Below are 26,316 nucleotides of genomic sequence, written 5' to 3'. Positions count from 1 at the left end.
TTTTGGGCACAGCCTATGTTGACTATAAAAAAATCAGCAGTTCAGGTCATTCAATAATATGGAAACTATTAATTTTTTTGCCACACTTGAGGTCATGTTTGACAACAATGAAAAATTATTCCATGAAATATTCCTGAGCACAACTGTACAAGAGGAGCTGAGAAGGAAGGACAGTGATGGCATAAATAAATAAATTTTAAATGGATAAAAATTATGAAACAAAAAAAGAAAAATATCATCTACTTCTACTTGATGTATATGAAAATTTGTGACCTCAATCTATAATTTTACTGAATAAAAGTCATATAAAAGGCTACCGAACTCTACTCATGCTATGCATGTTTTGATAATTGCACTAACTCATCTAGTCTTTTATTATAAAAAAAAGCTGTCAAAGGTTGTTACAGTTCACAAAAAGGTCTCAGAAGCTAATTAAAAAAGAAAAGACAAGCTGACTTTGTGAAATTACTAACAATCAATTTTGTGCAGAAAAAATTCATCCCAAAGCAATAAACTACTCCAAAGTTCCTTTTCTACTTTTCATTTCATTTCAAGAGGCATAAGAATTTGTGGGTTGTCACAGAAACACCATAATTCCCAAAGGCTCTGTTCACTTGTTTTCTAGCAGCAGGAAAAGAAAAGAAAGGAAAAGAATCTGACGTGGAAAACTGGAAAAGAAAGGAAAAGAAACTGTGAGAAAATTCATTTTGTGAGAAAATTCCGTTGTTCACTTGGCCGAGAAAGGAAAAGAAAGTATGCAGGCAAAGTGGTCTTCTCAGGAAAGTGATTTTCTCAGTGATTTTCTCACCCTTTTGGTGAGAAAATTTAGAGGGAAAGTGCAAGAAAGTTCGTTTTCCACGTCATTATTTATATTTTCCACCTGTGTAATTATGCTTTCCCGAGAAAACAAGTGAAGGGCGGAAAATGTCAAATCATGTCCAATCACGGGAAAATTTGGCTTACTTTCTTCTCCTTTCCTTTCTCAAGAAGGCAAGTGAACAGAGCCAAAGATAATCACCGGGAACATGGATTCAATAGTATTGTTATACACAAATTTTGATTGACCTTATGCCAGTACAACATTTGAACAAGAATATCTACAGTATCATCTACTGCACTCCAATAGTTACCTGGTTTTATGAATGCCATCAAACACGGTGGCACACACAATCCTATTATAGAAAAAAATGAGTTCAACCTTAATTCTAACACAATCCAAATGGAAACAACAAAGAAATACATTGGATAAAATCAGAACTTAAACTATTTTGGATAAAATGAGTCATCTTAATTCAACAATACTCTAACTAATAATTACAATGGAAAGGAACTCATCTTTGTGCGATCTTTGCTCTCTGACTATCTTTGGTGTTATGCATTCTTCTGTATGAATACCAAATGTTACCAGCCTACACACTCTTCTACATCATCCTTCAACTTCTTTTAATTTGTTTGCTTGAAGAACCAATATAAGTTGAGGTGAGAGAAGAAAGATATCATTTATGAATTGGCATTCATTCAGTAAACATCGTTGAATTGACCTCAAACTGCGAAAGCAATCATAATGGATATAGATAAGAATAGTACTTTATTGATCCACTACAACCCCATTGCATTCCACCAATCCATGAATTTGTGCTGGTGGATGAGACTTCAAATATCAGGAGTCAGGGGTTCATAACAGTACACCTGATGAAATCAAAGTGGGAAGTCAGTATTGAACTTCAAACTACAGTGGTTACATGACATGCAAACAATCATATGGAAGAAGAATAAAAGACTAAAATACCTTTACAATGTTGTATTTATATCTGAATGAAAACAGAAAACTTTATCTGTTTAGTGTATTCATGAAAAACTGGATAGGATAACATTTTCATCACATTATTATTTCCAGTTTTCCACCAAATGGAGGCGTGGGAGGAGAAATTTGGATTTTGGACTCTGAAGTCCATAATACACCTTATAAGCCAAATAATTTAACTACAGTCTTCAGGTCTGAATATATGGCTTTGTAAACTTTATAATATGCAAATAAAGTAGGATAATATGTTTCACCAGATGACACTTCCAGCATTTCTTGTTAGATACACTTTATAATATCAAGGAATATACAAGAAATATGCAAAAACCATAGTGGGCTTCTTGTATCATGATATCTAGACTAGTTAGCTTCAGAATATGTTATCAACTTTCAACCCTACTGCTGAAAAAATGCAATTGTTGACTAGAGAAGAAATAGTTAATGATATGAACAATGTACAGTTATACACTATGCTTGGAACAGTAATAGTTTAAGCACATCAAATGGTCAAGTAACATTCAATAGGCAGAGGCATCATTGGTTGGCTCCCCTCAGTCTCAGCTGCAAATGGGTCAGGCCATCCGCCACCTGATGGTTTAGGGTTTAGGGGCTCTGAGGTCTCATCCCAAATCAAGTTGATTTCAGCCCAAGTTTTGGACTTCTGAGTGCAGATTGGGTCAGGCCTTGCTTCGAGTTATTGTAAAAGGCTCAGGAAAACCCAACTTCATGACCTGACAAGCTATATAAGCATGGCCTATTGGGTCGAACAATCATGATTTTGATTAGAAATTTGGTCATTTACAAATTTCCTGAACCAGTCCCAACTCCCAACCCTCTGTGCATTTTGAAGCCTAGCGGAATGCTAAGATAACCAAGATAGCCAAAGATGATCTAGAGAGTATAAATACATGCACAAATCATGTACTACCATGCAGGAAATGACTAAAATAACCTTAACACAACAAACATTTAATTTAACAGCATATACAAAGCCTAATAAGAAATATAACGCCTTTTGAGAAAATATTAATTATGAATCTTAAAATAAGATAAATTCCGAATACCTTAATAACCTTGTCAGAGAATCCCACAAAAAGCTTTCCTTTATAATATAACAAAGCAGTTATAACAGAACCGCAAGCAAAAACTCCGACTGGCCTTGTATCTACATGAAACTCATCTTCAGATAACTCCTAGAAATTGAAGCACAAGATGGAAAACTGTAAGCAAACAATATATACCTAAATACAGATTAAATTGAAGAAAAATAGGGAATTTAAACAATGATAGGTAAAGATTGTTGCTTTTTGACAGATTAGGGGTAGTTCGATCATTTATTATGGTTAATTACAACTCTTCTTCATTTAAGCCCTGATTAGATATGTTGCATGGATACGTCTACAAGTTTCAGAACACGCCACAAGTAACAAGTGTTGAATTTAACAAAACCTCAAGAAAAAAGATTTGTTTTTTGGACAAATATTTTAATCAATTCTAAAAACTTAATACTTGCACATAATAAGAAAAATAGACTTCTAGCATTTCAATCAAATTGATGATGTTACCATTAAAAATAAATAAAAAATAAAAATAAAAATAAAAAAAATAAATCAAATTGATGATGCCTATAAATGAAACTTAAAAGCAACTCCATGTAAAATGATTAAACTAGACTTGGGTGCTAATTAATACAAAAAGATAGTGAGGAAACAATAATATTTCTAACAAAAACATATAGAGGTTGATTTTCATTATGTTCGAGAGAAGGTAACCAATAAAGAGATGAAGATAACAAGCAAATTTGAATGTTAACTGACTGATGTGTTCAGCAAGGCTCCTAAGGATAAGCAACTGTGCATGTTAACTCAAAATAAAAATAGAGTATTGGATCGCATATTCCCATTCTCAAAACTATCTTTCTTTACTTTTAAAATCCCTTAATAAAAGTAAAAACCAAATTATACTTCAAATATGATTTTGTAGACCAAATTATACTTCAAATGTGATTTTGTAGAAGATAACATGGTTGGTAATTGACAGACTCCAATATAAAAAGCAATAAGAACACTAAAGTATGCAAACCTGTACACTAACTATCTTATTCCAGCCTCCCAGAAATAGCCATTTTCCAACCATGTCAACGGCGAAAATGGCACCATTTTCAGTTTGAATTGATTTCACAAGTACATCATTCTTCCACATCTGAGAGAAGAAAAACCAGAAGAAACAGACGTTAGTTATAAAAAAAAAATCATACCACTATATGGTAAAAAAAGCCTTGAGAGAATTAAGGCATTGGGAGTTGCCGATCCTCCTTCGATGCAAAAAATACCCTCTAAATTTGTTTATCATTTAATTTTTTTTTATCATTTTGAAAAGCTGGTACATTTAAGACTAAAAACCCTGACACCTCAACCAAAGAAAAAGGAACCAGATTGGATGGTGCCAGCTGAAAAAAAATTTCGCCATAATGGGGAAAAAAACTCTGCTCTAATGAGCTCAACTGAGGCAAAAGAATAAAGCATTACAAACCTTTACACATCCATTCTCATGAGAGGCAACAAGCATATGGCGGTCCACTGAAAGTGACAAAACAGAGGTGACATTTCCAGGCCCGTCATCACCCAATATGATCAGAGGACTATGGTCATTTATCCACCATAAACGAACGGTTCCATCCCAACTTCCACTGTATAGAATTCCATCACATACTACTAAAGAAGATACTGCCGCCTTATGACCATGCATAGTGCATGTTAGGGTGTAATCCTGAAGAAAGAGAAAATAAAATTATAAATGGAGTAGACAATGAAGTTTTTTTCTTTTCCCTTTTAGTTAGTAGATATTAAATGCCTAAGATTTATAAGGAACATATTAATATTGGTACTTAAAAAATGAACACTTGGGTGGGAGAAGTTGTCATTTCATGAAGGATAAAATAAACAAAATAACTTTGGCCAGATGCAAAGGATATCCATAAGACAGAACAAAAAGCAGGAGAAACTGCAAAACAAGTACCGACATCTAGAAGCCCAATATTGGCAGTTGCAGTAAAAATCAGAGAAAATATGGTTGACAAATGATTAGAGAAAGAGAGGTTAAGTGCTGAGTCATCTTCAACAACCTTTAGAAATGTCAATCACAACCAATAGTTCCCCTGATTCGGTGTTTAGGGTTGCACACTTGCACTAACTCGTCAAAATCATGAGTCTCCTAGGAACCTTGTGCTAGGGAAACACAACTAAATAAACAGTACAAAATTTGGTACTGTAGATAAGCAATGTTTTCTGATTTAAATCTTATCACACTACTGAGATTTTAAAAAAATTATTCTAGAAAAAAACTAGAGTTAATCCAGCAATCCCTACGGGCTAGATGTAAAGAATGATTAAATTAAGTTTATTATCCTTACTGTTAGAAGGTGTATATGCGAGCACTTTGGTTTTTGCACTCTTTCTTCTTATATAAATACATAACTGGGGGAGTTTTTCTCCAACTCACATTTTCACCCATTTTCTTCTTCTCTCCTCTTCCTCTCAACATGGTATCAGATTATGTGGCCGGGGCCCTTGCTCATCCAAGATGACGCGCTGCTATGGACGTTGAGATCGATGCCCTCTAGGCCAACACACTTGGGAGTTGATCTCTCTTCCTCAGGGTGCTCAACAAGTGGAGTGTCAATGGGTTTTCTCTATCAAATACTTGCCATATGAGACAGTTGAGTGCCTCAAGGCGCGCTTAGTTGCGAAGTGATATACACATTTGGGATCGACAATACTGAGACTTTCTCTCCCGGCACCAAAATTCCTTCTGTTCGTGTGTTGATTTCCTTGGCTGTTCAACGTGATTGGCCCCTATATCAGCTGGATGTGAAGAACGCATTTCTTCATAGTGACCTCACTAAGGAGGTGTACATAGAAAAACCTTCTCGGTATCTTGCTCAGGGGGAGATCTCCTCAGTTTGTCATCTACGGAAATCTCTGTATAGCCTAAAGCAATCTCCTCGAGCATGGTTCGGAAGATTCAATGATGTTGTTATGCGGTTTGGCATGAAACAATGCGCAGTTGATCACTCAGTTTTTAGCCATCAGTCTGATGGCGGACATGTTCTTCTGATAGCGTACGTTGATGATATTATCATTACTGGGAGAGACTAGGTGGGCATACACAAGTTGAAGGCTTTCATGTAGAACGAGTTTTCCACCAAAGAGCTGGGTCGCCTGAGGTACTTTCTTGGGATTGAGGTAGCCTATTCTAGCAGTGGCATTTCCCTCTCACAAAGAAAGTATGTACTACGCTTATTAGATGAGACATGTTCTCTTGGGATGAAACTTGTTGTTGTGGCCGGGAACTCGAATGTAAAACTTCTCCCGGATGAAGGAGAATTGTTAGACGATCCTAGCAGATGCAGGAGGTTGGAGGTTGGTTGGCAAGCTTATATATCTCACAGTCACTTGTCTAGACATCTCATTTGCTATAATGGTAGTATATGAGCTCACCACGTACCTCTCATTGGGCAGCGATGCTTTATCAAGTACTTGAAAGGTGCTCCAGGGAGAGGCTTATTGTTTAAAGAGCATGTTCATGAGAAGATAGAAGGGTTCACTGATGCAAATTGGGTAGCATCTCCACCAAATAGGAGATTAACCACCGGATATTGTACTTTTGTTGGAGGTAACTTGGTGTCATGGCGAAGCAAGAAACAAGACGTCGTACCTAAATCCAGTACAGAAGCTGAATACAGGGCCATGGCACACACGAGTGGAGAGCTCATTTGGTTACGCTCCATTTTGTCAGGGATTGGTCTCGCTCCCTCCTCTCTTTCTCAGTTGTATTGTGATAATAAGGCTGCGGTTCATATTGCTACAAATCCGGTCTTTCATGAGAGGACCAAACATATTGAAGTGGATTGTCATTTCATCCGTCAGAGAATCCAGAAGGGCGAGATATGCACAGTTTTTACTAGATCAATGGATCAGCTGGCTGATGTGTTTACGAAGCCGTTAAGTAAGGCGAAGCTGATTGATATTTGTAACAAGCTAGGAATGTATGCTATATACATTCCAGTTTGAGGGGGAGTGTTAGAAGGTGTATATGTGCCTAAGGGCACTTTGGTCTTTGTACTCTTTTTTTTTTTGAAAGATGACAATTTTATTGAATCTATGAAAATTACATTGGGGACCAGTAGTCCCAGCATGCATTACATAGAGACAACAAGTAACAGCTAGGATGATATTCCTGAGCCGACAGAGCAAGTAAATTCTTCAGGGTCAAAACACTCCAAAGAACCACCTCATCCACGCATTCCACCCAAATAAATAGTCATTCCTATTTCTTTGTGGATTCGTCCTCCTCTATCATAACCAGAAGGTCTTAGCTAGATCACCTTGTAATATATGTCTTATCCGTGATATTTTCCATCAACCATGTAGCAAGAAGCCCCCAAACCCTGCCTCCTGGATAAATTACATTGAAGATCCATGTCTGCAACATCATCACCATTACAAAAAGAGAAACATGTCGCATCCCTTACCTCTAATTTATCCCAAAAATTAGTACGAACATTTCCCAAGCTCATCCAGGAAGCTTTGGAGAAAGAAGGTCGGAAAAGCCTTACCAGGCTCTCCCAGAGACCTTTCCATGAAGCCAAGGGAAGATCGAGATTCAATTTCTTCTTCAAGAATTGAAATGGCCATCTCCCTAGAGACATGCCATACATTACTTCGATGCCTCCTATCCTCTGGCCGGCTTCCAGATCTAACGAGGAAAGCATTGGCTACTGCTAACTCGTCAACATAAACCATTCCTCTAATCTTATCAAGAATCGAATGCAGCACTATAATTTCTATGAAAAGGTTCCGCCTTCGACCTCCTGGGCAAGAAGATGATTCTTGAGGCCCTTGATCATTCATCTCTACTTGCGAAAGAAAACCTTAAAGCTTACCTGTTTATCGATTCCATCCAATCGTTCCCCACATTCCAAAGAACTTTAGCGATTACTGCTCATTACTGCTATTTACAGCATGTAAGCAAGCCATCCCATCCAAGAGAGTCGATACGCCTCCCTAGACACGGCTTTGCAAATAACATCGAGGGGAGACAATATTTTCTGACTTTTAATTTAATAAGGAACAAATCAGATCTTCCCTTTTTTGGCAAAAGATTTTAGTATCTTGAGCATCCCACTCTTCCTAGGTCCTGGAATCAAAGCCAGTGCTAGCTCCAATAGGTACATCATTGTGTTTCTATGAGATTCGTGCCCTTTGGTCACCGCCTTCAAACCTTCTGTTAACTTACCAACTTCTCCAACAGCTTAAGCTCTTGGAGAAAGGCAGTATTTAATCTTTTATAATTTTAACACTCCCCCTCACGTGTGGCCCACTTGGCAAACACGTGGCACATGTGGTCCCACTTTGGGCCTACCATCGCATGTGGATTTTTGCTATCCAGGAGGTTTGAACTCGAGACCTTTGGCTCTGATACCATGTTAACTTACCAACTTCTCCAACAGCTTAAGCTCTTGGAGAAAGGCAGTATTTAATCTTTTATACTTTTAACACCTTCTAACCCTCCGGCAGCTCGGGAGTCAATCATTTTCCTAGTTTTTGAGTGAAGACCTATCGATTTGGAATTTGCGCTCAAGAAATCTCCTTTGTACCTGGGAAAGATTTCCTAATCTTTGAAAAAGGGAAGGGTTCGAGGATCCCATCTTGAAAAGAGAAGGGGGGCCTCATTAGGTGAAGGTTTTACAGGAAAATCCGACCAGGAAACTTTTTTCCTAGGGCCAGCAGAGTCAAAGGTCTTACTTCTCTGTCCAATGCTCATAAATGCATACCCCATCAGAACTTTCTCAGCTCCAACTTTGAATTTGAAATTTGAGAACAACGACTCAGCAAGGGACCTGCCATCGGCCGGCGAGAGTTCCCCAATCGGCGAGGGATCCCCAAACGGCGGTGAGATACCCAAATCGGCATAGCCCAGAGCATTTGGGGATGCTGAAACACCATTCCTTTGTTGTCTCTGGAAATCAATCCCAATGGAATAAACCTTATCAAGAACTCTAATTCTAACACGAGCCATGAAAGAGCCACCACGGGCCAGAATTTTGGCAGAGACAAAACTCATACAGTGCTGGTGATTTCCTTCCATTTTAGTTTCCAAAACATTGCCAAAAAGGTTCCCTAAAGCTTCCACTGTTGAGACAGCCCATACATGTAAAGGGATACCATAAAAATTAACCCAACGGGCTTCCTCTCCTTGATTGAAGTCCCTATTCCATGATGAGAGAGAAGTTAAGCGATTACCAAGGGCTTTGGGTCCCATGGACAGGGTCTTTAACGCCAAGGATTCAGAATCAAACATAAAGAAGACCTCATCCTCCGCCAGGATACAAGGGCAGGGAAGGGATGGAGAATCTCAGACACCTGGAACTGTCTTTCATTTTCCCTATAAGACAGGCTTTAAGGGTGTCCATACGAATAAGCACTTCCTTGCCTGAAATGGAGAAGACTGGGCTCCCATTAACCTCAAGAGCACAAATTTTACCTGAATCAGGCCATTGACTATCCACTTCACCCTTAGCCACAAAACCAGGACCGACACGGGCAACTCATTTTGAGGGGATTTCAGACCGTTGGCACCAACGACATTTATCTCGCCACCTGAAATTAAAATATTTGCAAGGGGAGCAAAAACCAACCACCAGGGCCATTTCTAAAACTCTTATTGGGACAAATACCATTAAGAGAAGAAGAAGGTTTCGGTGTTGGTTTAACCTGCAGGCACCTTCTACATTCTTTCCTCCATCTAAAATTATAGTAGGAGCAGCAGCAACACTGCCAGTCCTTTGACCATTCTCCATTTCGACCTCTGACCATACCTTTTTTTCTTCTTCTGGATTCCTTATTCTCCAATATTCTCCAAAGTCAGATCTTCATGTTTTGCTACATTTAACTATTTTGGTCTTTGTACTCTTTCTTCCTTGAATAAATACAGAAGAGAGGGGGAGCTATTCTCCCACTCACATTTTCTCTCATTTTTTTCTCCTCTCTTCCTCCTCTCAACACTTACATGACTAACTAACAGAATGAGTAAATTAAGCTTACTATCCTTGCGTGACTATCTAACAGAATGAATAAATTAAGCTCAATATCCTTACATGACTACCCAATCATGTATACAAGTACAAATTCAGAAAGAGAACTGCTCATGAAAGAGGCATTCAGACCAAATTGTGGCGCTCTTTCACCTATGACACATGGATGTTGGGATGCCCTCTATATGGACCATGCATCAGTTAGGCCCATGTGGACTGCCAATTGACCAAAAAAAATTCTAATTGGAAGATCAAATCTCATTTATTTTTGTTTATCCGGGTATATTAGACATTTCAGAGTATTTTTTTTAGTTACACAAGTGTATGGAAGTTCGGGCACATATGTAACTAAGTAAAGCTGTCACTTAGTAACAGATTAAAGCTCAAGAGTCGACCAACACACATCAATCTATTTTTCTCCTTAGATTTTTCTCTCTTCTTAAATGTTGAAAATAAAACAGAAATGATGGAAATGGAGAATGCATTTGTCTGTATTGAATTAACAGACAAGTACATACAAATGCACATACTGTGCCGGATGAAGCCCTAAAGAACAGTGACATCAGTAGTAATATGTAAGAAAATATGTACATCATCAACACTGTTAATAAAATTCTCTTGGACTAGAGAAGCCCTAAAGAACATAAGAACAGTGGCAAGCTAGCTGGAAATTGTCATGTCAAGCAACAACCAAAGTGCAAATTGTTAAACGAAATCATCCTATGAATTCTCCATCAGAACATGCTGAATTTGTTTTAACTTTACTGAGAGAAAAGTTTTGGTTCCTCCAAAAAATAGTTAGTGAACATATTTATCTAAGCTTTCCCAGAAGAAACACTCCTAGCTCTTCTAGAGCTTTCAGTGTTATGCACAGTTTGAGGTGAGAGGCTGGATATGTTGAGTACTGGTGATGTAATATGGACACTTAAGACATCTGCTTATTACTAAAGTAAACCAGTGCCAATATCGAAATTTCCACACACACACACACACACACACACACACACACACACATATGTATATATATATATATATAGAGAGAGAGAGAGATGATATTTCCACCCCTTTTTTCATCTTTTCCACCTCACATTTTTTGGTTTCTAGTGTATTGCCACGACACCCTAATCCTGTCGCGACGGCTTTCCTCAAGTCTTCCTCACGCTTGTTGTATCTGCCATCAACTCCACCTGTGTCTTTACGATCGATCATCCTTTTCTAACTCTGTCAGTAGTAATGCACATAGACAGCAGTACAGAAAACAGGGGTCGTCTTTTGCACTCAAATGGTTATATTAAATATTAGTCCTCAACATGCAAAAAATGCAAAATCATCCAAACAAGGAACAAATAGAAGATAGCTGGAGAATCCATATCCACCTTACTTCAGTAGTGTTCCCTGTAACTGTAAGTGTAACGCCCCACATGTTTGTATTCAATTTTCTTGTTATGGATGTTACAAAAAAGGTTAAATTGTAGTTTTCTGAGATTTTCCCACCATCCAACTCAACTCCAAAGGGAACGTGTGGTTAACTTTGGTAAATTTAATTAATGTATTGGTGAGGTTTTGATTTGTAGGGCAAAAATGGAATGGCCTTAGTTGGTAAGAGGACTAAGAAAAGTAGCAAAGAAGACAGGTGAGAGCATGAACACAGATCTGACAACAACTATCATAAACGCAGATGTGTCCACTTTTAGGAATGATTGCTGCAACTGCATCTATATTTTTGTGGCTGACATTAACAATGGCATTGTTGTCCAACATCTTGCCTGCCTTTGCATCCCATTCTGTGCTTGTTGAAATCCAAGGTTTTAAATATCGGTGTTGGCGTCGGTGGAAATTTTGGCCGAAATCATGTAAATTTTTTTACAAAACTTTTGTTTTTTTTTTTAATTTCCACCGAAATGTATAAAATTTTGGTGGAAATCTTTAAATTTTAGTGAAATTTTTTAAAATTTTGGTGGAAATCTTTAACATTTCGGAAGAAATTTTGTAAATAAGGGTGAAAAACAAAATTTCCGGGAAATCATGTAAAAATCCGATTCAATGTACTTCGGTTTCAGTCCAAACCGAAACCGAAATATTTCGGCCTAAATTTAAAACTATGTTGCCATCGTGCTCACCATTCATCTGAAAAATCCCCAACGCCAGCCCTTGGCCACCATTTTCACTTGATTTGACCCTCCCAACATGTGGCAAAAGGTCGAGACCCAAGAGTTCTGCAAACCCAACACAAACTCCTCTTCTCCCTTTTCTCTTTCTTCCACAATCTCGCCAAGCTCTTCCATGTGGTAGAGGTACAGCTCAGCTCAGGTGCTGATGTCAACCAGATATTCCTCCACCTGCTCGAGCGCTCACTCGTGCAGCACCCCTTAAAGGGAAGAGAAAGCAACGGTGGTAAGAGTGATGGGATTTTTGAAAGATACAGTGGTGTATTCCAAAAAATTTGGTGGTGGTGGTGGTGGGTGTGTGTGTTGGGGAGGGGGGGTTGAAAGACGTGGACATTGTTTTGACTTTTGATAATGGGACGACACTTTGTTTTACGCTTCTACGATTGGCTACTGAGCTTTTTGGGAATTGTAATAAGCCTTTGGCAGCTGGCTGGTTAAAACATCTAGAACAAGGTGAATTTGTCCCATTATCAAAACATGGCCATGTGGATAACAGTGCCCTTACTGACACACACACACACACACACACACATATATCTTTGTGCGCGTATACTATTTTGCACCAACAATGTGTCACAATGTCACTTCTCTAAAGCTTTTATAAAATATTAAAGAATGTTATTAGCATGAATCTGAACACAAAAATTGGCAACTTTTAAGATAAACTATATCATTGTGCTTCTTGAAACAACTACACAACAAATTCAAACATTATGTAATCATGAGAAAAGTTCTGCTGCCGCAACAAACTAGAATATATGGATCGCTCTGGAATCTGACTCTCAAGTTAGGTATTCTCCAATTTATTCAAAGTGAATGACATAATTTTCTTTGTCCAGATAGGTGGGGAGATGTCAGTCTTTTTTCCATAAAAATAGTACAGAACTAAAAAATAAATGCAAAACTAAATCTTGTGGCAACCCAAATTAATGTGACTACAGCGTAGAAACTAGAAACTAGAAACCAAAGTTGAATATTTTAGCTTACGAAGAGAAATGCATCACATGAATTTGCTACCATGGTTTTAAATTTCGGTTTCGGCTACGGCCTAGGCAGAAACCGAAATTTCGGCTGAAATCCAGTAATAAAAAAGTATTATTTTATTATTTTCGAAATTTCAGTAATTTTGGCAGAAATTTTGGAATAATACTATAATTTAAAAAAAAAATCAATTTGTCGGAATTTCGGCCGAAATTTAAGAAATCAGAAATTTTGTTTTGGTCCCAACCGAAATTTCTAACCAAAATTTTGAATTTCGGACGAAATTTAAAACCATGTTTGCAACTAGTATCAAGTTTGAGATATATAACCTGCAAAGACCATGCTTTTATTGACTTATCCCCACTTCCACTGTAAAGGTACTCAACTCCAGAAACAGCCAATGAATGGATCCCACTATACCTCCAATCATGATGCTCACACCACTTCTTTAATGGCTCTTTCCCAACGGAGGCACCAATTTCCCAAACAAAAATGCCACCTCCACTATCCCCACTTATGCACAACGGCTTCTCTGCATCCACAACAACTACGGCCATGACTCTATGCTCATGGCCTCTCAAGGATTGTACATGTGAAAAATCCTGCATGACGTATGAATACAAAATGATCGAAAAAACAAAATGTAATGAAATAAGTGAAATGAGAAAACTCACAAATCCATGAAAGAGAAAACAAGATATCATCATCGTTATTACTTAGCATATTTACATTTCCCCCATCCTATCTTATTTTATAACATCAAGGATACAGTGCCATATATAGATATGGACAAGACATGAGAATGGGGATGCGACTAGGCATTTTGGAAAATATAGGACAGAAATACCGACACGAGTATCTCATACCACGAGATAAGACACCAGACAAACATATGGAATAAGTTATCAGATTAACTTGTAAGTTGGAATTAATTATTTGATTATAGAATATATAAGGCACATACTCAAAAATTATAATTGAAGCTATGCCATAGTAACAAATAATTCATTAATAAACAACGAAGGATGAAAATGGAGCAGCCCGGCACAACCCACACAAACAAGCAATAAAGAGCAAAAAGCAAAAGGTAACAAAGACTACATGTCCGGCATGTAGTGCACACAACAAACTCAGGACAAGATATACCATTGTTGGCTAACAAATCGGCCTGAGTTTCCTTCACGAAGAATAAGGGAGAAGGAGTACTCAACAAACTTAGAAAAGTACTCACATCTCTAAAATATTGCCTAAAGTGCCACAGAGGTCTTGAGTCTTCCTTAAGATGGCTTATGGTGTTGAACAAATCTCCTGCAACTCAACTTTTGGATCCAAGAATAGGCACCAAGTGATTTATCCACTGCCACATAGCCTTGATTTGTGCCTCAATTGCATGAGCCTCCCCACAAGGGCTGTATAAGCTAAAACCAGATTACCATTAGAAACACATGAAGTCCCCCAAATCCTTACTTCACGAACTTCAGCATTAACCTAAATAACTTGCTTCTTCTGTCCAAGTTTAGGTTTGATTTCAAAGCTCTTTACAATAATTTGATAATTATGTTATTACTTACCAATACTTTTCCTTTTTCCAAAAAACACACGTTCATTTCTTTCTTCTGAAAAAAAAATAAATCCGAAAGCACAACCACAAACAAGAAAAACTTTGGGCGCCAAAAGGCCTGCACCACCAGGCCCAAAATACACCGCCTTTGGAGAAACTATTAAGGGTCAGAGAGTTTAAATAAGCCAAAGCATGATAGTAAATTTAAAGAGTGAAATGTTTGAAATATGATGGTTTTTCGAACCACAGAACTATCATGTAGTATCCATTATGAGTAACAGTGTCATATTGTACATTGGGCGTAAACAAGTATCCAGGTATCATAGGCAAGTTCACTCAAGGGCCAAAGTATACATATCAGCTGTATCGGCGGTATACCAGTGACTGTATCGGCAGTATACCTGTGAGTCAGGGAATACGCATTCTCATGGTCCCAAAAATAGAGAGTCAACCACATTGTTTGTGTTTACTTTTATTATTCATTATTCTTGGAATTTTATTTTTTTTGAGTGGTTATTCTTGGAATTTTTTATTCAATTAAAACCTAATACTTAGTAATTTTACTGTGATTTATTAGATTTGTGTATGCTAGCGTGTAGTGGATGCTTGTGTGTGTGCTTCTCTATTAATTTTTTTGCTACTACTTAATTAAAAGTATAGAAACAATTCTTTTAACTAAAGAAATTATCAAATAAACAATAAAAATAGGTAAAACATTACCATAACTGCTAAAGTCAAGAGTGGTAAACTCAGTACGGGTATCTCAAGCTCAGCTCTAGCCCCTTAATAGGGGGGGCCTATTAGTAAGTCTATACTAATAAAGGCTAATATGGCACCCCTTCATATATTCTAAAGCTTCTTTCAACTCAAGAAAGTATATTTTCCTTAATTCCTTATATTTGAGATTAAATATCCTGCATTGCCCTGCTTCACAAACATAGATGAATATGCACTAGCGGCAACACCCGAACCAGTAGATTCAAGGTAGGTGGTAGAGGACGAATGAGACACAAAGCACTAATAGGTCACACAAGGCACAATGCATAGTAATAGCAATACAATATACACCATAAATGGTAATTCATGATTTGAATATCAACTCAACTCAACTAAGCCTTTGTCCCAAACTAGTCGGGAAATTCATGATTTGAATATGAATATTCAAATTTCAAAGTAGTAGTCTATTGTATAGTCCAATTATTTACTTCAAATAGTCAAAAAACAATAACAAAAAAAAAAAAAAAAAAAATCAAACAAGAATAAGCCTACACAAAGATGCCAGGTCAAAGAATGTATAATATAAAATATAAGAATGCAAATATTAAAAATTAAAAAGACAAGAAAATGCAAAAGACAAAAAAAATGGCATAATAGACCCATAAATGTAGATGGTCCCAGTAATTAAAAATAGCATATGCTAAATAAAGGCAGCTGTCAAAGGTTATTACAGTTCCCAAAAATCTCTCAGGAGCCAACGTCATTGGAAGGCTCTTGAGGAATGAGAAAGTGAAATCCTCTGGGCTTTTTCGAGGGAGAGTCCCTCAACATAATCAGGTCGGTGAGGTGGATGAGAGACCGGAAAAACTTCTCGTGGATATATTTTTTTTTTTTGGAATGGTAAGATATATTGAAAAAATAAGAAGAACAACAAAAGAAAACGCCGACTAAGAGGGTTGACAAAAATAAAATATAAATACAAGAAAGGAACAACGATACAAAAAGGCACATCACGGGGGGAGGAAGTCAAACAACTCAAGCTCATGCCTCCCCACTCCTCCTCTAGTGAGACCGTTCGCATCAGAATTCGCCGACCTTTTGACATGCTGGAATACAACTTCCACTCCACCATTACGATCTATAATCCCGTCGATCCAACCGGCAAATCTCCAAGGGAAAGATTTTCTATCCTTCAACCACCCTATAACATTCTGTGAAGCCCCCTCCACTGTCACCTTAGCCAAGTCAAGAGACTCACCTAATCAGATTCCCTGTAAAGCCACTCTGATCTCCGCTTCATTAGAATCCGCCAAGCCTATCGAGCCGGAGAAAGCCCAAATCACGGTTCCCATCTCATCTCGAAGAAGACCACCAATCCCGTGGATATTTGCATATGCTATTGAGGAGATCCAAGATCGATTAACGGGCAATGATATTGTGGTCCGGCATGTCTGACGATTGGCAAATACAAAGGCAAACACTCTAGCTCGTTCAGGAGTTGAGTGCGAGGAAATTTTGATATTCGATTACTTGCCTCCTTGTGGATATTGTGTTGACTATATTTATCAAGCTTTGTATCCATTACAGTATAGTTTTGTTGTTTGTATATCCTTTGACCACCTCGGTCATTGTGAATTTGTCTCTATTTCAATAAAATTTCAACCATTCAAAAAAATAAAAAAAGTCCCCTTCTTATAAATGACACAAAAGAACATCTAACTAACACTCTACCTAAAGATGCAGGTGTCACTGCCATAATTTCAAATCTAGGTTTCAGTTGGCTTGGAAAGAGAAATGTTTCGGTTTCGGTTGGAAATTTCGGTGGAAACCCTGTAAAATCATTGAACAATATGGAAATGATAGAATTTTAAGCTAAAACTACAGGAAATGCTAGAATAAGTACACATACGTATTTAGAAACCATTACATAAAAACATCGAACACCTAGTGACATGTGTTGTACACACCACATTTCACATGTAATTCATATAAATATTTATACATAATACATATACCACATTTTACATGCAAATCATATAAATATAATTATGGAACACGAACTCATAAAATATACCACTAATACACTTACGATTTTGGCTTCAATATGGGTTTCAATTTCGGTGTCATTTCGCTGGGGATGAAAACGAAAACATTTTGGTCGTTTCATGCCGGTTTTGGCGGAAATTTAAAACCATGGGCACTACTAAATGAAACTAATAACCATAAAGCACAAATACTACTCTTAGATGCCATAAAGTAAACCGCGAATAGAATTCAAGTTATTTGGTTTCACATATATTATAATCAGCTCTAAATTGAAAACTTTGAATCATGCATGTTTGAATTCATTTAACTCTGTGTTACTGATAATAGTTATCAAAATTCCTACATCCAAATCATGAAATCTAAAATTCGGAATCTTTCTTGTTCATGAATAAACTCAAATTTGTGGATCAATACGTGTTGTTTTTCCAAAAAAAGAATAAAATTATATCATGCTTTAGGGTTTCTTAAGCATGATGAACATAATCCACAATTTATATTCAAAAAGTTCATATTTTAAAAGTTTTATACTATATTTGACATATTTTATACATGAAGAGCGTATTACCATCACAAAATATGGTGTTTATCATGATGCACATAAAGTTCCAGAAACAACATTTTTTTAATATATATACATATATGGGAATTGCTAGCGTCTATCGCAAAAGGCATTTCGCGGCTGGTCTGTTGCACGTCAGACCAGCCACCTCATGAATGAAGACAACAGCTCTTGTATCCATTCACGAGCGCGAAAAACCTTTTGCAATGGACCTCAGCAAATCCCCCCCCCCCCACCCACCCACCCACACACACACACACACACACATATATATATATAGAGAGAGAGAGAGAGAGGAAACGGTTTCTATACACAAGTGTAGATAAGTTATCTACACACTAGCTTAAAATACAGTGGAGGGAATATTGTTTGGGTGATCCAAACAATTCATTTGATTGGCCCTCACATAGATAGGGTGTCCACACAAAAATCAGCTCCATAGGATCATCCCAACCCTACGATTTGTGGAGGTAAAATGGACGTGTATAGACCTTCACAAATCTGTTCATTTTTTGCCTCCACGGTTCGAAGGGTTAGGATGATCCTATGAAGCTGATTTTTTGGGCACACCCTATCTATGTGAGGGCCCATCAAATGAATGCTTTGGATCACAATGTGGGCCCCCACTGTATTTTAAGCTAGTGTGTAGATAACTTATCTACACTAGTGTGTAGAAACCGTTTTCCCCTATATATATATATATAGACACTAGTAAAAAAACCCGTGCGATGCACGGGCCGACAAAGAACTGTACGGACCACATCATAGGTTGATCCAAACCGTCCATGTGATGGAACACAACATCAATAGGTTGTGCCTGTAAAATCATTTCCATAGGTTGATCCTAGCCCTCCAATCTATAGAGGTTTCCATAACTAAAAAAGCATAAAGGAGGGGGGTAGGATTGAAATTATGTGGCTTTAATGGGTGCCTTTGTTAAAAAGCATAAAGGAGGGGGTAGGATTGAAAATATGTGGGTTGAATGGGTGCCTTTGTTAAAAAAAGTCAAAAAAAGTATGTGTAATTCTCATATAATTTTGGGAGAAATTCAAATAATTCTCTCCTTTTCTCTTCTGCTATATAGTATATAGATATATATATTCACAATGTATGGGATATCAGTGTATATTTATATTTAATGATGCATATTCACAATGTAGGGGGTATCAGTGTATATTTATATTTAATGATGCATATTCACAATGTACAGGAAACCAGTGTATGTATTTGTGCAACTATGCTATTAAGTATGGTGTAATTGGTATAATTAAAATTACTAGCAAGAAAATGAACATGTATGAATGTGTGACCAAAGGACTGATTGATGTTTTTGTCTTTCAAGAACATATTATGTGCTTCCATACACTTTCCACCCGCATAACATACCCACTGTAAGTGCATATTCTGTAAGACGGTGTATTTGAGTCCATTCTAGTGTGTACTTTGTGGCGAGACGCTAGTCTAGGCAGAGATATTCAATTCCACACGTCTTTCAAGTAAGGAAGTCAGTCTTTCTACTTCCTTTTGAAAAGAGAAAAAACAGACCTAGGTTTAGAAATACTTCCAATTTACATTATAGTGCTGAAAAGGATTGAAGAAAAGCAAGGTGTACGGTAAGAAGTCGGCTACAAGTCATTTGCAAGTAAGAGCGACATAGTAAAGAAAGCAATATGCATGTTTTTAGGCCTAGGTTTGGATGCCATGAACAATTTTGAATTGAACATGAAATAAACATGTTGAGGAGTATACCACCCTTCTTTCATCTCTGTGTCAATGCCTATGAAGTATAGCCTATGAGTAGGGGGCGTCTTGCAGCATTTAGCGTGCATGTGGTTTCAAGGATTTAAGTTTTTAATGAAGAGTTTGACATAAACTAGAAAGTGAGTTGCACGTATATGATAATAAGTTCAGAAAATAAGAGAAGGATTACTTTATGAAGGAGTGTTTTCTCCCAACTCTCAAGGATCAATATTGCATTTTCATCCAAACCAAAATTTTAAAGCTTAATAAGTATTAAATTTATTTAAGTAGGAATTTCTTATTTTTAAAGAATCTCCCGCAGTCACAAGTTTTAGAATAGTTATTTTAGATAGAAACAAATGTTCAACTCTAAGTAGGAACTTTTATCATTTTGAAGAATTTCCCTTTTCTTGTTTCCTAAGAAAAGTTACATTTCATAGTATTTTTAAGGATTTCTTAATTGAAGCAGCAGATGCAAAACAGCTCTATCTCACTATGTAGTTATGAGAACATGCAGTTGATTTTTTGGAAACAAGTCTTATTAATTTTGAAGAATTCCTTTTTTCTCATTTCCTATAAAAAGTTGCACCTGGGAGTATTTTTTAAGGATTTCTTAATTGAAGAAGCAGATTTTCAACCTTGAGTAGCTGGACAATATATTCACAGAGCATAAATGCTTGGGAGGATGATTCAACCATCACTGGGTGAGCCTAAGAAAATTTTAGTGACATAAAATATGCGCAAGATCAAGTAGATGTTTGTGTTTTCCTTCATCCAAAAAAGAAGAGGTAACATCTTTCAGAACTTGAAAATTACTAAAATAAGTTTGCATAACTAAATAAATAATAACTCCAATAATTCCTAAATTGACAATGTGACCTCTAAAACGAACTGTATACCTGCAGCGACCACACATGGACTGTTCTATCAAAGGAAGAGCTAAACAGAAACCCCCCTACAAAAAAAATAGAGATGAATTTTAAGATTAAAATCCCAAATGTCATATGTGTAGACAACTAGCAATAAAAAGCTTCTAAGCTCCATGCATATGTACATCATGGTTACTAGAAACAGTTCCCTGAGGCCAGTGGAAGTTCAAACTATCAAAACCACGAAAGTTGCGTGTGCATAATAAGAAAGAAAAGCAAGAATAAAAAAGCTTGTGGAACCACAAGATTCAGGTCTTTCATTTTCATGTTATTTCCTTCCCTCTTCAGGTCCTTTCATTTTCCTCTTTTTCTTATTTCACTTCCTAAGTCTTCTATCTTTACTTTCATTTTTTTTTTGAATGGTATCTATCTTTACTTTCATTGATCTCCAATTTTTTTGTTCTTTTCTTTTAAAAGAGTACGTTTTTTTTTTGGTCAGTCGGGTTTGCCAATTTCTTCTGGCCTTTTTTTGAACGATGCCAGTTTCTAGCTATTGTGTTGCAGTAAACGGTAGCCTCATGTTCAGGAGTAGTAAACAAAGGATTATGTTTTTTAGTTGAAAAATATGACTTTAACAAGAAAAACAAAAGAGAAAAACTACAAATTAACATCTGCCCAAAATACAGTTCTCCCTTCCTAGTCCTGCCTTTTCTCACATGTTGGCCAATTCACTAGCACTTCTAGGGATATGACAGCACCCTTCTAATACTCCATATATTTTATCTTTTATCTCATTTATAAATCGACCAAGCCTCCACAGTCCTTTCTCATCACCTAGTATCCAAGAAATAACTTTTGATGAGTCAGCTTCCATCAATAGTCATCCCAAAAATTCTGAATTAAACAACCTCATAACTGCCAGCAATGCCCTCACCTCCACCTCAGTTGAGTTCGTATGACCTAGCACACATGAACAAGGTTTTAAATTTCGGTTTCGGTGTCAGTTTCGGCCACCACCGAAACCGAAATGTCTCAGTTTCTGGCTGAAATTTCAGCCGAAATCATGTAAAAATATGATTATGATTTCGTTTATTGTTTAAATTTCGGTGTCAATTTTGGTGATTTCGGTGCAAATTTCATAAATTTCAGTGGAAATTATAACATTTCGGTGTACATTTTTAAATAACACTTCGGTGTACATTTTTAAAATTTCGGTGGAAATTTTGTAAAAAAAGTCCAAAAATGAAATTTCAACCGAAATTTCAGCGAAATTTATGAAGAAACGACTTCATGTGAATTTCATTTCGGTTTGTGCTGAAACCGAAATATTTCATCCGAAATTTAAAACCATGCACATGAATAGTATAGAAGAATGGCCATCATCATCTCTAACCCACCCACACCCCCCCCCCCCCCCCCCCCCAAACAGCCGTTGAACCAAGGTTGGCAAGAGAGAAACGGTCAAAATTTAGTTTAATATGGTTCGGGGGAGGTGGTCGCACGCCAAATGATACACCACAGACTACCCAAATATTCGCAATGTGTTAGGAGGGTATTTTGGTCTTTGTACATGTAACAATATTTTGCAGCGTGCACACACACAAGAGCTCTCCTAAGGAGACTCTCACCTTCTCCCTCATTTCTTTTTCTTCTCCTTCTTCCTCTCATATTGGGACCATGTTACATTAACATGGTATCAAAGCAAATCCATTGAAGCAAGGATTGAAGTAAACAAAAAAAAATCCTCTTCTTCACTAAACCCTCTTCTTCCCCACTTCCCTCACCGATTTTCGTCGACCCCACCCCTTATTCCAATGCTCCCCCTAGTCCCGTAATATCCCCCCCCCCCCCCCCTCCTCCCTCCCTCACAGATTTAGGGAGTGACCCATCTAATAGACGGTTTGGATCATCCTATGGTGCGGGCCATACCGTACTTTTAATAAAGTAAGTTGTGCAATCATCAAAATCCAGTAGTGCTGATAACATTTCCCTTAACAGAAACTCTCTCATATGTAGTATTAAATGGAAATAAAGTAGCATTCATACCGCCAATAGCTAATCCTGTGATGCAAGCAAGGTGACCCTGCAAGGTCGCAGACTTAAACTTTCCCACATGCAATCCCTCGATGAGATCTCCCTCAGTTCCCCCACATGACACAGGACCAACATCTATTCCACACCTCTCACTCAAATACATGGCTGAAAGACCCTCCAAGATGTCACCACTCATCAGCAAGTCATTTTGGTTGTTCCTTTGCGATTTGGTTACCTTTGGCAAGTAGCATAAATCCCCAAGAATCAAGCAACAAACAACATTCTCCTGTGTGCTCGAGACAGCACCCCCTATAATATCAACTTTAGGTTTCAGAAACAATCCTCTAATGCATCTCCATACATCATACACATGGGGACGGCTTCCCATATCATAATTCAAACACTGACAAAGAATCTGCACCAACGACTCAAATTGCGGACCCAGTAAGCCCTTCAGCACAGAGATCACTTTCTCCATCCAATCCGTATACAAGCCCAACGACTCATCACAGTTTTCATCAGTTCCCATTGGTAGAAGGCAATAAAAACCTTTGAATAGCTCTTCAGTGAATGAATCTCCCATAAGAAACCTGACCAAGATACAGCCCAAGGACCAAATATCTGACTCATACCCGATCAAATTTTCTAAACCAGAGTCTTGGGCAATGCCCTTGTCATGCAATAACACAAACAACTCAGGACTCACGAAGGCTTGTGCTTTCAATAGATTAGTGAAACCCATGTCAGTCTTAGATTCATCAGTTTGACAAGATCGAAAACCTGTCATAATCTTCCTGACTCTCCTTCCAGTTACTATAACACTGTTCAGGTCAACAAAAAAGTGACCATAACTGTCAAAACAAAAGCACGATGGCGCAAAGCAGCCACTCACTATTCCTTCCGAATGCAAACCCATCACTGCTTCACACAATTCCATCCCCACCATTGCAAAACCAAACATTTCATCATTTAATCCCAAATTTTGCTTCTCCTCCTCCGGTAAACAAACCACCCCGTCCTTTGACTCACTCAACATCTTTGAAAAATCTCCATCAAATCTTTCACAGACCAAGAAAACCAACCCGGTTTCTAAATCCATCCATAACCCAAAAACCTTACAGAGCCGCCGTTGCCTCGAGGAGGCTCGCAAGAGGATACCCAATTCAGTTCTCCCTCTCACTTTCATTCGAAACAAAGCTTCCATTACGCGCGCAGTGTAGCTCAGATTAAAAGTGGGTTCATTCAGTTGGGAAGAATAAGTAGCAACAGGCATAAGACCCACATTCTGATTCATTAGAAAATACGAAGACGATGAAGAATAAGCAATTCTACCAAGATATAAAGAAGAGGTTCCGGGTTCTTCTTCGAGTCTATCTACCATGACTAGGGCATTGCTTGGAAGGATCCAATCCTTCCAAGTGGAGTAGAATTCTTCGGTCCATAAGCGGGGATAAAAATCCGATTCGGAAACATTGGGGGTGGGAATTTGGATTGTGGGGGCATTGGTTTTGGGAAGGTGGGGTTTTGATGATTGTGGAAACAAGCGAAGGAGGTCGATGTTCTTGGGGAGAGCCGAGGGGCCTTGGGGTTGTGGGTATCGGACGATTTGGTTGCAGGCAGGGCAACGGATGGTTTCAGGGATCCGGCGGGGTAGTTGCCGGATACAAGACTCGCAGGCCGTATGACCACAGGAAAGTACCCTAGGGATTATCTCGTCCCCGTCGTAAATTTGCAGGCACACGGGACATTCCGGCATCTCCATGGTCGTATAGATTGAAGTATCTCTCTCTCTCTCTCTCTCTCTCTCTCTCTCAATATATATATATATATATATATATATATATATATATATATATCATCTTTATAGGATAATCCTAACCCTTGGATCTATAGAGGGACATCACACTAGATAAACCTCTACAAATTGGGCCCATTATATTTTTTAAAATGGAAGTGATATATTCACCCCCTTTTTACTAGGGACAGCCCCTCTTTTCTTTTTTTATGACATAGGGTATCCCCACGCCAATTTTTAGGGCGGGACTATTCCCTACGGATGCACGCAACACCCGTAAAACGATGTGCATGGGGTAAGCCCGGGGGATTGAACTCGCGTCAATGGGGAGCATACTCATGACTTTAAGCCAAAGAGTCACACCGGTAGAGGTTCCTCTTGTGTATTTATGACTACTCTTTTACACTCTAGGGAGCTGTCCCAAGTAGACAAATTCCTCAAAAAATATGTGCACATAAAAAATGGGTAAACGTATGTGCGGACATTATGTATAAACTTAACTACAGATAACCAATTGATATTATTTATTTGATGGTAAACTCATGATCCTCAAGTATGTTGCGTGCGGAGAACGGTCTAATAAATAATCTCGCATATGAAACATTAAGGTAAAATACTAATAATTTATTCTATACATGATGGGAAACATTAGCCATCGCCATGCTCTCACGCTAATTAAAACATTTCCAAAAATATTTATGTGCGTAGGTAAATACTAATTGCTATCAAATTACTTATATGTATTACATAATAACAAACATAAATAAAGACATTTATTTGTTAAAAATTATTATAGTTGAAAAAGACTACATCTGTATTTTGGACTAATTGTAAAAGGCCACTTGTATTTTTAAAATTTGTAAAAGACCACTCGCTATTTGCTTACATTTTACAAAACACCACTTGCCGTCAATTTCTCTCGAGAAACACTATCTGTTTGGTTGCTTGTGGATGGGTGGGATATTAGGAGGAGAAGAAGTCAACAGGAGATCAAAAGGAGATCAAAAGAAGATCAGTCAACGGGGATATTAGGGGAGGATGTAGGGAAGGTTTTTTTCAGATTTTCTTCTCAAATTTCTACGTTTTGGTAAAATTTGGGGAGCGAATTTAAAGGGCACCACATCACCCGACCGGCTCCCGACAACTCCGGTGGTCAAAGACCCCAAAATTGCTAAAATGGCGACCAAACAACCTTCGGCAAATTAGGAGAAGATCATTCCCCCATATTTTTCTCAAAAATAAGTAACCAAACAGAGCAGAAAGGCCCGTTTGGAAACCTCATAGTTTTGTATTTGGATTTGGAATTGAGTTTTGAATACAAATTGAATAAATCCGCCAGCTCATGTCGAGGGAGGCTAGGGCCGGCAATTTCACCCGTGAAAACGGGGATCCACCCCGCCCCGCCCGCACGGGGCGGGGATTCCCCGACTTGGAGTGGGAATGGGGCGGGGACTGGGACTTTAAAAATTCCCTGAAGTGGGGACGGGGCAGGGATGGGGATGGATATGGACCCGCCCTACCTCGTTTTAATATGCAAGCCATTATCAATATCCTCTTATTTTAGTATAATGTTTTTTTTGTTAACAGTAAATATTTCTTTTTTGCTAGTGATATTGGCACTACCATATTTTGTTAAGTGCACAAACACAGCTTGTCTTTTTCTTTTTTATGGGTGTTAAAAAGTTTTATTGAGATGAGGATTTTTTGTGTGGGGCCGGGATGGGATTAGGTATTCCCTGCGAGGCGGGGACGGGGAATGGTCGTTCCGGTGGGGACGGGACGGGGAATGCAACATCCGGCCCAGCCCCGCGGTGTCTGTATAAGATGAGATTTTATACGGCATGTGGCTTGTATAGTCATTACCGTCGCTATAGATTTCCATATTTAGGTTTCTCTAGAACTAGAATTGTCATGGGCGGTGTCTCTTCCCTTCCTATCACCTAAGTT

The 26,316-nt window shown here is 38.0% G+C and overlaps 1 protein-coding gene across 1 annotated transcript; it reads right to left on the bottom strand.

Moving 5' to 3' along the window:
• Window positions 1-1,134: 1,134 nt before the first annotated feature.
• On the bottom strand, window positions 1,135-24,381 carry LOC143864744 (zinc ion binding protein). Its single transcript, XM_077375541.1, has 7 exons — window positions 22,587-24,381; window positions 20,571-20,626; window positions 13,378-13,650; window positions 4,337-4,573; window positions 3,887-4,006; window positions 2,869-2,997; window positions 1,135-1,689 (listed from the first exon to the last, which is right to left on the bottom strand). Exons 1-7 carry the CDS (start codon window positions 24,334-24,336, stop codon window positions 1,654-1,656), a joined length of 2,601 nt encoding a protein of 866 aa, XP_077231656.1. The 5' UTR covers window positions 24,337-24,381; the 3' UTR covers window positions 1,135-1,653.
• Window positions 24,382-26,316: the final 1,935 nt, after the last annotated feature.

Source organism: Tasmannia lanceolata, unplaced genomic scaffold (assembly GCF_043159265.1).
Source record: "Tasmannia lanceolata isolate RefF3 unplaced genomic scaffold, GAP_Taslan_0.1 ptg000054l, whole genome shotgun sequence".
Taxonomy (NCBI): Eukaryota; Viridiplantae; Streptophyta; class Magnoliopsida; order Canellales; family Winteraceae; genus Tasmannia; species Tasmannia lanceolata.
The sequence above is the reverse complement of the archived record's forward strand: the minus strand, read 5'-3'. Positions and strand labels throughout refer to the sequence as shown.